Here is a 13,874-nt window from a genome sequence, read left to right on the forward strand (position 1 = left end):
TTTTTTGTACAATTGCTTAAATTCATGTGAATTGTGATTTTTATGACTCTATATGCCCTAACTAATGCAAGTTGGTTATCCTTTAAGCTAATGCAGGTGGGCCCTACATCCTATATGTATCTAGGCTGTGCATCCTAAAGAAAACCATGGGCTGACTATATGCTTCCTAGTCTAGCCATCGGTTCGACTAAGTGTCTAACCGATCGACTCGAGGCCTCCTAACTCTAGGGACACTCACACGACAGGACACACCATATCAATACAAATCAGGACAGACTCCTAACTCTAAAACACCCTAAATATCTAGGACAGACTCCTAACTCTAGAGGAAGATCTTTTTGAAAAAGGTTTTGAATATTTTTGTAATTTTGGAAAGTTTGAAATGTTTATTTTTAAAGGTTTGGCTGGACTTGGGATGTGGATCCCAAGCTGCACTACGTACCTCGTGGAAGAGGATCAAGCCAACGTAGTTCGGAACAGAATTCCTAACTATTCTCCTAATGAGTCAAGATTTTTGAGATTTTTAGATATTTTTGATGTTTTTGACACGAGAGGACTGAATCCTATCATCATAAGGGGAGGACAGACTCCTGATATCCTGCAAAGGTTGGACAGCATCCTATGCTTTGCGGGGGAATGAACAGAAACACGACTCTGCAAGGGTTGGACAGCATCCTATACCTTGCAAGAGCGGATAGAAGAACATGATCTGATGAAAGGTTGGATAAAATCCTAACCCCTATGATGATAGAATTTGATTCCTGAACAAGAGGACTGACTCTCTAGACTAAGGACGGATTCCTATGCTAGTGGACTATCAAACTAAGATAAAGCTCACAAGTAATAAGGAAAAAGAGACCTTGTGCATATTTGGTAAAGGTAAAACACCCAGCCGGGCCGGACAGCTACCTAGCCCTAGGGTGCAACAAATGTGCAACCCAATACCCATAAGGGTAGGGGTATGTTGCCAAGCCGAGTAAGGTGTTCTCCCAAAACTAAACGAAGCACAAAGGGGAGGTTTAGCAAGAGAATGAGACTGGGTAAGTCTCTTAGACACAGAGGTAGGATAGAGAAAATTGCTAACGAGACTAGGCAAGTCTCCTAGGCACAGAGATGAGATAGAGAAAAATACTAGCAAGACTAGGCAAGTCTCCTAGGATGGGCTTGGGATATCACCTTCATCGCCCTTGCAATGAGAGGGGATTCTAGTATCTAAAGAAATTTAACAGAAATCTATAAGACTGTGTTAGTCCATCAAAGAGAGAAGAAAAGGCTACCAGATAATCGCAAATTCCATTCTATTCTTATAAAAATAAATCAAGTGCTAAGCAAAGAAGAATTTTCAATAAAAAAAATACACAATCTATAGCAATCATAAAATGATAAACAACATTAATTAGTCCAGACCAGCCGCTGGATAGCCTAATAAAGTAAAGGAAAACAATATCAAACACTTCTATGCCCAACCACAAACACCACCCCAATATGGGGATGAAATCAGATGATGCTAAAGTAATCATCTGATATTATATACACATAATAATATTTCTATATCCCTCCTTGAAATCAGACAGTACTCATGTCGATAATATCGAATAGAGTAGTCATCTGATCTCCTTCTTCCTATTAAACAATTTATTTAAATAAAAAGGAATGAGTATAATAAGCTTCGAGATAATCTCACCTGAACAATCCATTTATCTTCAGAATCTAACTCAAAACTTAAGATAAAAGAAAAGTAATAAATTCTCAATATTTTATACAAATTTTTCCAATGATATTTCTAATCTATACAAAGTATAAATTAAAAGAGGCATTTATTTAATATATGTAAGCAGCGAAGTATAACTAAATCTAAAAAAAATGATATTTGTTATTGTCAGGGTGAAATAAGGCTGTTAATATCAAAAAGGAAATGGCTACCACTATTAAGGTGTGAGAGGGAAATTTCTAAGACTTACTAAAGGCTGGATAAGCCTAAAAATAAAAAGGGGAGCGCTATTCAGACTATGTAAGTCCTCTAATAATGGGCTTGGGCTATCGCCTTCATCGCCCTTATAATGATAAGGGCAAGGGTTTAAAGGATGTCTAAACATGTCTAAAAGACTTGACAAGTCTTCTAAATGAGAGGGGGGTTACTACTAAGACTGGGTAAGATCAAAACCTTAAAATTTTCAAAGATGACATAAGTCCCAAAAGCTGAAGTTGTTAGAATCAGTGGTGTTTATTCATTTATACTTCAACACTCCCATCATAAGTGGGCCCTACTTTTAGGTTAGCCTTACTCATGTCAAACCACCAAATTATCCAAAAGCTTTGCTGTTAGAGATGGTGCTATTAAATCATTTATACCTCAAGACCACCCTCAAACGTGGGCCTCACTATATAATCTAAGTGTTTGCTGTAGAGTGAGTATTATTTAATCATTTTATACACTCCAACACTTATCTCACAAGTGGGCCTCACATTTGGCTTGGTTATAACGTGGATTTCAATACCTGGTAAAGCTTGAGGTGTTAGAGTTTGTGTTATTTAGTCATCTACACTTCAACACTTCTTCATACAAGTGGGCCCCACTTTTGAATTGGCAGTACATGTGGCTTTTATTGCATTGGGAACCATGAGGTGATTTTGTATGACCACACAGAACACGAGCTAAACTATAGAATTGATAGGTTGATTTTATATAAACACACAGAATGAGATTAAACTATAAATGGATGAACCAATTCCCTATTACACCAAGACATAAACTGAACTATACAAATATGATAAGTGACTTTCATAAACACAAAGGACAAGAACTAAAACTGACCTTATATCATACAAAACATAGGCAGAACTATATATATAGAACATAAACTGAACTACCAATAATATAAGCTGAATTCATGGAATTACTCTAATCATGAACTGAACTATAAATAGGAGAAACTGAATTTATGAAACACGCCAAACCAAATGTATAGGAGCTGAACTTGTGCATCTTGTAGTGCTGAATATGTAGATGAGAACTGAGTCTGTACAACTTGTAATGCCATAGGTGAAGTGGAAAAATGATTTTGGGCAATTTGTAATGCCACAAATGAAAAGAAAAAACATGAATTTTGTACAGGTTCTAGGTATACCAAATTCTATATGACAGCTAATCATCCAATTTTCTTGTAAAGCTTTAAAGAAACCAAAATTTCCATTCTGAACTGCTATAAATCAGCACTTATTTGTGATTATCAGAGAAGGGGAATAAATTGAAACAAATGAAATCTGAGTTTTCATGCTACTGTAGACTAAAAGAAATACAATGTTAAAGAGTTTTTTTTTAAAAGAAAAAAAACTGATTTCTAAATCCTTAAGACAAATACAGAATCATAATTATGATAAATGAAATTAAAAAAAAAAACACCTCATTTTACATCTAATGAAATAATCATAGAATCGGATGACTTTCAACACAATCAATAAAAATATGCCGGTAGAATCAGAGAATCAAGAAAATGTAAAGAAAATAAAAATAAAAGAAAATAATTAGATTAAAGAAAAATAACATATTTTACTTACCTTTACTCTTTGATCTGCCTGTTAAGAATGAGATCTGCAAAATGATTATGTTGATCTCAGCTTGATCCAAAGCTTCAATCTCACGATTTTGTTGAAATTAGTGGAAAGGATGACAATTTCACAGATCTAAACTAATCGTTATAATTTCTGAATCTCAGATCTTTAGATCTACATGAAGAACAAATATACAAAATCTGCAGCTCTCCTCTTCTCCAAATTTTTCAAAGTTTAGACAATAGTAAGGATAAGATAACACTCAGATATGGTGTGAAGAAGAAAATAAAGTTCGGAAAAAAAAAATTTAGGTTTCGAAATTTCGAAATAGAACAACAAGGAATGAGAGGAAAGTGATGAGATGAAAGTGAAGAAACAAAAGAATGACCGGAGACTGGCTCGAGAACGGCCGGAATCTAACCGGAGATGATTGGAGAATATGAAGAAAATAAGTGGAATTTAGAGTTTCTTGGAGAAAAACTTCAGATCCGTGGATTTCAAGACTAGAGAAAAGTAAAGAACAAATGAAAGAAAGAATTAATGGCCGGAGAATCGGTCAGAATTTGGCTAGATCTGCCGGAGAAGAAGGAACGAGGGTTAGGGTTTCTGATTTGGGGAAAACTCTCTCTCTCTCTTTGCGAATTTTTTCCTTTTTTTTCCTTTTTAAAAATGAGGATTAAGGTGCTATTTATAGGCATTTTTGCGAACCGATATCCGCACCCTATTTGATAAGCGCACAAATGCGCGACTCTGACTGGCTAAATCACCCCCTTGTTTTGATAACTACACAAACTCAGCTTGTCTTTTGTGAATTTTTTTTGTTGGATTTTTCTGGAATTTTGCCGGGACATTTCTAGGGCTTTAAGGCTTCTAAAAATGTATTCATGGGCACTTAGGGTCTTTGGATGACTGGAATTTTCCTTCAAATACACGGATTTTGGGGTAAAATGAAAAACCTAGTGGGCCACCCCCTCATTTGCACTACACACACTATTTCGGTCCATTTACTAGGCAAACGACCTCCGATCTCGATGAAATTTTGCAGGGGGTTAGAAGAGACTCTCATCCAGCCTAGGGTGAAGTTTGGAACCCTAATGCTGAGATTTGGATGGATTTGGCACGAGCCAGGAAGGTTTAGGGCTTAGTCAAAATGGGGTGTCTACAGATTGCAACTGACTTAACAGAGGGTTGGTTTGGATGTACACCAAAGTTAAACAAATTCGAATCTCTGAAAAACAGAGAAAAGCAGCATGTGACAATCGGACGGATTCCATTAGAACGATTGCTTCGCTAATCACGTTTCTTTTGATGTAAAATGGTTGTAAAACAGATTTTACAAGAATTTGTTTTACACCCTCTTCATGTGGAAAGGAGGTTGAAATAATTTGTGCTCAAATTTCACTTTAATAATGAAAACCCATTTCAAAAAGAAAAAAGAAAGGGAAAAATACACTTAGACCGCCAGTGGTTTCTAACACATTCAACTTAACCCCTAATGTTTAAAAAGTTACAAGTAGACCCCCTGTGGGTTCAATTTGTGTAAGGTAGACCACCTCAGTTGACAGTTCGTCCACAGATTGAAGGGTTAGGATGATCCTATGGAGCTGATTTTTTTGGCACACCCTATCTATGCCAGGGCCCATCAAATGAACGCTTTGGATCATCCAAACAATGTGGGCCCACTGTGTTTTTGGTAGTGTTTGGATTCGGGTATGGGGTTTGGGCCCACTAACAGAAACACAGTGGGCCCACATTGTTTGGATGATCCAAAGCGTTCATTTGATGGGCCCTGACATATATAGGGTGTGCCCAAAAAATCACCTCCATAGGAGCATCCTAACCCTTCAATCTGTGGACAAACTGTCCACTGAGGGGGTCTACCTTATACAAATTGAAACCACAGGGGGTCTACTTGTAACTTTTTAAACATTATGGGTTAAGTTGAATGTATTAGAAACCACAGGGAGTCTAAGTGTATTTTTTCCAAAAAGAAAAAAGAAAAAAAAGCTTGAAATAAGCTGAGCCCTGTAAACTGATGAAAAATTCGAGGGGAAAGTAACCCCATAGTAGAGGTTAGTGTACTATTATTAATAGGGGTGCCACCTGAGTAGGGTTGGGTCGGGTCGGGTTGGCAGAGGCCAACACAACCCGATTTCCAAACCGACAAGGTTCAACCCAACCTGACCCCTCCAACCTGGCCCAACCCGACTTTTTAAGCTTACACAACAATAAATTGATAAAAAAATGTCGAGTTTCACTTGGGTCGGGATGCCCAAGCCATCAACCCGAACCCAACCCGAATTCAACCCAACTTGACCAGACTTTTTTTTGGGTTGAACTGGACCTGAGTTGCACCCGTAGTACAATACTAATGATTCAAGCCCTAATAATAATAAAAAAAGATTCGAGCCATGGAATTTTTCAATTATGACACAAGGTACTTCTCAATTCGAGCCATAGTGAAGTTGACTAGCCAAACCCACATGGTCTTGATCACACATCCCATGAGTAGGGCGCTTTTTTGGTATTAAAAACAAACAATCATTCAAATATGGTCATGGTTATTGGAAGCCTTTTTCCCCCTTGGGTTTGTCCATTACGTCAAGTATGATTATTCGAAGCCTTTTTTCCCCTTGGGTTTGTCCATTACGTCAAGTATGATTATTCGAAGCCTTTTTTTCCCTTGGGTTTGTCCATTACGTCGAGTCTTGATGGCTACTAGTAAAAGGCACGTGCACCGCACGTGCGGCGTCTTAATGAACTATTCCGATCGACTGCATATGAATTTAATAATAATCTTTAAGCAACAAAGACAAGTATGGAGCTTATACAATTTTTGAAATGTATGATGCAAAAAAAGCATCAATATGAGGAGCCACAAAAGTGCAGTTGCAATCTCAAAAGTAAATCTATCAAAAGCATGTACAAACCTGTGTTCTAATGGAAATTATTGTTGAAACTACATATGTTGATGAAAACTATGAAAGTTTATATATGATTAAGCTCATTACATAGATTTTGACTAACACGGTTTGAGTCGTTTGACTAATACATCATGCAGAATCATTTGCTGAACATTGATTTGAACAATTCCTCACTTTGGACTGAAAATTGGTCTCAACTTTGCGTCACCTGCATTTGCTATTTGAAGATTCGAATGGGGGGTTTTAAAAGCCAAAGGGGAGTGATCTGATGTCATCTCTTTGGCATTTTGTCATAACTTAGACTTAGTTGTTGGCTCACACTTTGGACAGAATTTTAGATGTATGTCTAATTTCAACTCTGTTCAGTCAATATAAAAACACTAACCGAACAAATTCACTAATTATAGAATCATCCAGCATAGACAATGAATACTATGGAGTTGTTGAGCTATTCCATCCAAATAAATAAAGCACAGATCAAAGCTCCCTTGAGAGGGGTATAATCAAAATTCATAATTATAATTGTCAACAAAATAGAATACACGGGGAAAAAAGATATACATAAAAGAGATAAACACACAAAAGCAAGAAAAGTAAATATTAAAGTACTGATATTGGAACTATCATGTTTTGATAACTGCACTAATTAATCTTGTCCTTCTTATTTAAACAATTGTCAACTGTTATTGCTCTTTAGAGCCAGTTGAAGAGGAAATACAAGCTAATTTTGTTTCATTATTAAAACATGGTATTGCAAATATTACTACTGAAAGATTATTGTTCTTTTATTCTGTCAAAGGAATAAAATATTATCACAGAATTAGAATAATATATAAAATATTTTTTATTTTATTATGTAATTTAAGTACTTTAAAAGTAAAAAAAAAAGTTGTTAATTTAAGCAAAAAACTATATTATAGAAGAAAAGCAACACCATTCTAAAAAAATGAAAGGAAAATCAAAATAATCAATGTTTTGAAGGAATAAAAAAATTAATTTGTTCTTTGAACATCCAATCCAGCATCACATAAAGGATTTTAGCACTACGTCTGTGTGGCCCTACAAGTCCAACAACCTCCTCATCAATCATGATATCATAAATTCTATCATCTGCGAAGCAAGATGGCCACCAATTTAAATTCAACATATGAAGAAAGGGACGGGAAGAGAGAAGAGATGAGAAAAAAGAGCATACGAGGAGAGAGAGTTCTAGAAAACTCCAACAGGTGAAGACAGAAAACGAAGGAAAGAGAGAAGGGTTCGAAGCGATTTGGGGTGAACGTGATCACTGGGTTGGGATCATCCTATGGAAATGGCTTTTGGCACATAGCCTATGGTGTAAGTCTGTATAGTGAATTATTTTTTAAAAGTACAGTACGCCCTAATGGGCCACAATATAAATTGATTGTTCCCAAAAAAATCATTCCCATATGTTGATCTTAGCCCTACAATCTATAGATGAAGGGCATATTTTGGAAACCTCTAGATCGAAGGGTTGGGATCATCTTGGGGAAATGATGTTAGGCACACAACCTATTTACCTTGTGGCCTATCAAATGGACAGTTTGGATCATCCTATGGGGTAAGCTGTAAAGTACTTGTGAGTGGGCGTACAAACATGTAGGTATTGTAGGCCACATCTTTATCTGATCGTTCTCTCTTATCAACCAAATATTGAGATGATACGTGAAAGCAAAACGTCAAACTGCTGGCTAGATGCAGTCGAAAAAGTAATGAAGTAGGTCACAGCTGGCGTTTTTTTTGGAAGTATTTACAAGGGCTTGGGAGAAACTGACATGAGAAAAACAACAAAGAAAGGGGATATAGAGGGAAGGTCGATGGAATTTAAAAAGTGGACATACGATGCAATTTTAGCAAAAGAGGGGAACCAAAAGGTAAAGATGTCCGCTTTTTTTGGATGCTTCTCGAGGGCAAAATATTAGCAGAATGGTGTTTTGCTTGGATCGACAACCATAGGAGTGAAATGACGAGATTGGACAGTGAAAGTTGGAGGCGGCTGGAAGTTTGAACAAAAGATGTACAGGATGCAGAAGTAATTAATCCAAAAGAGTGGAAGAAATTAACCCATGATTCTTGCTTTATATATAGTATATAAGGATTAGGGGTGGACATGGTTCCGGTTCGAACGGAGGAACCGAACTGAACCGGCACATATGGTTCGGTTCGGTTCGGTTCCATATCTATGTGGTTCGGTTCCGGTTCTGATATCCTGGAACCGGTGGAATTTCAGTTCGGTTCTGGGTTTGGGATCCCGGAACCGAGAACCAACCCTCACCTTAAAACCGAATGCCTCCTCATTTGGTAAAATCACCCCACCCCCTTTTTATTCACCCCTCTTTAACGTGTTGCTTTGCCTTTAAAATTTTAATTCGCCCCCAAATTTGTGCATGATTATCCCAAATTTGTGCCTGTTAGTGTTTGTAGTTCATATATAAACAGGACCGAACCAATTATAAATACGATTAGGCAAAATATCTACATTTGGTGAAGGTTGGGTAAACCCAGAACCGAACCGATTATATATTGTTCTAGTTCGGCTCGGTTCCAAACATATATGGTTCGGTTCTGGTTCCAATTTCAGGGAACCGATTATATATGGTTCGGTTCTGGGTATACCCCAAAACCGAACCATGTCCACCCGTAATGGCTATAGGGGGGCTTCACTTGGGAGCTCACCTATCCAAAAAGAAAGAAATCCGTTTTACCTCCCTACCAATGGTTTGGATTAGGCGGGCCCCATATCTCTTCCTGCGGACTCCCTACCTGCTTCTGCTTTTGAGAAAAGCACACAACAATTATTTTCGACTTAGATTCAATCCAAGAACTAGGACCACCGAAAGAATATTCGAGGAGACGTAATGGCTTCCCTACCCCATCTGAACCGGAGAAAGAATTGGACTAAGACTAAGCAAGATCCTCCCCCCTCCGGAGTCCAGACTATTAAGTCAAAGCACGGTTTAGCTTTTCTTTTTGGACCCTCAAACGAGAATTGATGGATCGAGGGCCTAAGATCATCTGATCAAGAGCAGATCAACAAATCTGTTCACGCGCGTACATAAGGCGGAAGTGGGGCCCCTCCATTGCATGAAGATCACGTACGGGATGAGTCTCACCATTTGATTTGTGGCATGTACATTGATTTTTAGGCAAAATCGAACTTTATTTAAATTTACCAAATTGGGCTGGCCCAGCCGATCAACCCGAAATAATGCTTTCTACACCCAAATCCAATTGGGCAAAGTCTGCCCAACCCGAACCCACCCTACCCGACGCTGATCCGCTTATATTCTTCTCCATCCTATAGAAAATAGGTATCATTTCATGGGCCCCATCAAAAACTACAATCCAGCTTTCTTTATTTTGCTTGGGCAAGAAGAATATTGAGACCCTACAAGAGCCATTCATCATATGCAATCATTCACAACTAATTTTTCTACGTCTTCCATGTTATACATTTGGAATGTAAGAAAGGACATAAAGAGGTTTCCTTATTTTCTTTACAAGGTAGGCAGGTTATAGTATTACACCACCACCTTAGAAATTGCAAGCCTTTTACGCATGCTTTTTCTCTAATTATTTGGTAAGTGTTCAATAGCAACAGCAACAAAGGAAAGGAAGGAAAAAGCATGCGTTTGAATGAAATGGAAGTGATCTTTTTAAACCTACTTTTCCACCATGTCTAACAGACATATTCAATCGTCAACTACAAGATAAGGAAAAAAATGAAACCCATTTTTATTGGAACAATAAACACAGTGTATCAACTTTATTACAATCCATGAACAAATAAAATACAGTATTTTTCCCATCACTATTTTGAAGACACAAACAGGAGAAGTTGTCCTCGATTCTTAATGCTGAAAGATACCCACAAAAAATTAAAACCCAATATAATTCATGTCAATCTAATGGAAGAATAAAAAATCACACTATCCTAGATCGATAAATTAATACAAGTATATTTAATTTCCTTCTCTTTAGAAGCAAGGGCGTGGGAAAACATTTCCTATTGCAATCCCATTAACATTTTTGCATGAGCTACTTGTGGTTTTCCCTCCACTTCCAACCAAATTAATGTTATTCAACACTATCCCATGACATGGAAAGCTCTTGCTGCAATCAAATTCCACAGCCACATCTGAGGCACTTGTCCCTTTGATGTTATTGTAGACCACATTACTTACTTCCACAGCTGTATTCTGCAAGACACATCAAAATTCTCGTTGGATTTAAGTGAGACATCCTATTTAGATGAGTGAAACTAAGAAAGGGTCTGGTGGGGATTCAGAAATCACCTTTTCTGAGCATGGTTTGTTGGAGTCACAGTAGTTTTGGTCAATGATTATAGGATTGGCGACATTGCGCATGGCAATGTTTTGAAATTTGATGTTGCTTGCACTCCCGGAACCTCCCTGCCAGGTTTTGATCCTGACCCCATTTGTTGTTCCAACAATATTGGCTCCATCTACTATTACTTGTGAGACATGATCTTCTGAATTGCCAGATCCCAGGCTTCCAATACTGGGTTCAAGAAGACAATATTTGGACAAACAAAAAATAAAATAAAATAAGTTCAATTCTTCTTAATTAGAAAATTTACAAATTAAAAGTTTCAAGAAGGATTAGATTGAGTTTGAGACCTGATTCCATGGCCTGGTCCACAGGTTATGCCTGTCGCTTTGACGTTTTGAGACCCACTTACTATTGAGATGCAGTCATCACCTTAAAAAAATATGGAGAATGTACACATCATAATCGAGTTTTTTGGAGTTTTTTTATGTCTGTTAAAGTACCCAAAACTCCATTGAAGGAAAAGTAGAACAAGAAAATGTATTGTTTTTATTTCTTCTGTTTTTTTTGTGTTTTGTAATGAAATTAAGACCATATTTCATAAAACAGAAAAAAAAAAACTTAGGAGAAAATGAGGTGACACCCTGTTCATCTTTTTTCTCTTTACCTGTTCCAATGACACAATTTGTTATCTGAATATTTTGGGTATTTGTGATATGAATTCCATCCGTGTTGGGGCTTGTTTCTGGTGCAGTTACCATGAGATTGGAAGCTTGGACATTGGTACATCTCTCAAAAGAGAGATGAATTTGTTGGCTGTCCTTAATGCTGAGGTTATTCACTATCAAGTTCATGCATGAAGAAAAGGTCAAGGCCTGTTGAAAAAAAAGAACCCAAAGATGGAAGAACATCAGTTCCTTTCTTTAACTACTTAAACCTTTTTTAAGATTTTTATAGAAAGAAAGCTGAAAGTGGAGAGGAAATGTATTTATTTAAGCATCTCTATAATGAAACTAAACATGTGTTCGGTGGAAAGAGAACAGGAAATGTACCGTTGGAGCCTGCGTGCAAGGCTGCAAATTCACAGATGAGGAATTAAAAAAGAATTAGCCCTTGTTGAAAGGAAATGCAAGTTTGTTATATCGAATTTGGTGATTGTGAATTCAAAAAACTTACAAAAGCTTTGTTGATTTTGCAGGAGTTTTTCCACCATATCTCTCCATTCCCATTGATAGTCCCAGACCCATCAACTCTAAGATTCTGAATATTCTGAAAGTTAATCCAGTATCTTCGACCCCGGTCCCAATCCGATCGATCTGAGGAAGCTTCAATGGTTCCATATATCTGATGCATTAGGAAAAACAAATAAATATAACATTTATATGAACTGAAATGATAAGGGAAGCAAATACACTTAATAATCTGCATGGGGGTCAATCTTTATATACAAAAAAAATTAAGACCCATATGTGTTTGCATAATTAAATTTATCTTACCATTACTGTGACAGATGACTTGCAAGGGCCTGAGAAGGTGATTGGCTTGAGAAGGTAGTTTTTATTCTTAGATATCACAAGAACAGATGGAGCAGATGAACAAGCTTTCTCCCAAGCCTTCACAAATGCCTGACAGTTACACCATATAGAAAGTGAGACTTTTCAAAACCACTCGAGAACAAATAGACCCATTCACAAACAAAAAGTCAGACATCATCAAAACCCAACGAGGATTCAATCACAACTGTGTGATATTCTGTTTTGTTTTTATCATTATTCTATTGGTGCCTACCTGTGTATCATCTGATCCGTCACCTTTAGCTCCAAAATCATCCACATTCACGGTTATAGGTGAAGAATAACGACTCTCCACGTGATCTAACCGCTTGAAACTAAATAATTGGGGTTCGCCATAGCCTATTGAAGTCGTGAATTCCTCCTCGAATTCGCTGGCATTTTCGTTGATAGTGCCGAAATATGTAGGATAAGCACTTTTGTCATAAGGAGAGGCTTCAGAGAGTGGGTCCTCAGGAAAATTGCCATAACAGGAATAAGAACAACAGCATAGCATTAAAAGGGGGAGTAAATGTCTTTCTAGACCCATATCTCTCACTTGTAAGAGACAGATAAAACAACCAATCTGATATGGAGTACTTGACGTTCAAGAGGTATGGTGGTGAAATCATGTCATGATGAGTTTCTATATATATAGAAACCAATGGTAGCTTTTGAAGCTACTTGTAGGCCGAGAGAAAGAGGGAAAGAGAGTACAATTTGTACTCAATCCATGGCGGCTTTGGATAGTTTGTTCTTCATGTTAATTTTAAGGTATGGATTGAGATACAGGAGATTGAGATGGAAGGATTTCTTTGGCGGTTGCTGACCTAATTGCACCACCTTCTCAAGTCTCTTGTTCTCCAAAGGGAAAAAGATTTCTCTGCTAGCTACCGACCTTTCCTTTCCCCATTTTCCTTGTTACTCATAATCATGCATGTAAAGTAGACATGCATATGTATCATATACAATAATACATACATGAAGCTTATAGATATACACAAATTTGTTCTTTGTAAATTACATCGTGTTATGAATTTGGGGAGCTAAATAGTACCCCCGGTTCTAATACCACTTGTTGGGACCAGGATAAAACTCATCCTTAAAAGATAGCCGTAAAGGGGAGGGTGCCCAAGCCCTTATAAGCCCATCCACATCTCTTTCACTTTTCCAATGTGGGATCTCTTTGCATTCGTGTGGAACCCCCAACAATACGAGAAACACCATACATGTAAGCATAGACATGTGTTCAAATCTTTCCCAAAACCCCTTATACTTAGTTTTTCTTTTTTCTTTTTTCTTTTTTCTTTTTTAACTCAAGCCGGCACCTTAAATTTTATTAGTAAGAAAAAATAGTGCAAGAGGGGGACATGCTGCCCGACCTCCAACCCAAAGATATACAATGAACTAAAGATTGCATCTATAGCTAGCAATTCCCAAATACTATAAATATTATAAATCCCATATCAGCACAAATACTATAAATCACATGAATGGATATACTCTTGAATATATGTATGTATGAAGTTGTAGATGA

At 37.2% G+C, this 13,874-nt stretch overlaps 1 protein-coding gene across 1 annotated transcript; it reads right to left on the reverse strand.

Moving 5' to 3' along the window:
* Positions 1 to 10,210: 10,210 nt before the first annotated feature.
* Positions 10,211 to 13,065, reverse strand: LOC143848877 (polygalacturonase-like). Its single transcript, XM_077357934.1, has 8 exons — positions 12,576 to 13,065; positions 12,284 to 12,412; positions 11,964 to 12,131; positions 11,840 to 11,860; positions 11,455 to 11,662; positions 11,138 to 11,219; positions 10,793 to 11,018; positions 10,211 to 10,696 (listed from the first exon to the last, which is right to left on the reverse strand). Exons 1-8 carry the CDS (start codon positions 12,885 to 12,887, stop codon positions 10,475 to 10,477), a joined length of 1,368 nt encoding a protein of 455 aa, XP_077214049.1. The 5' UTR covers positions 12,888 to 13,065; the 3' UTR covers positions 10,211 to 10,474.
* Between the last annotated feature and the right edge of the window lie 809 nt (positions 13,066 to 13,874).

This window comes from Tasmannia lanceolata, unplaced genomic scaffold (genome assembly GCF_043159265.1).
Source record: "Tasmannia lanceolata isolate RefF3 unplaced genomic scaffold, GAP_Taslan_0.1 ptg000003l, whole genome shotgun sequence".
Taxonomy (NCBI): Eukaryota; Viridiplantae; Streptophyta; class Magnoliopsida; order Canellales; family Winteraceae; genus Tasmannia; species Tasmannia lanceolata.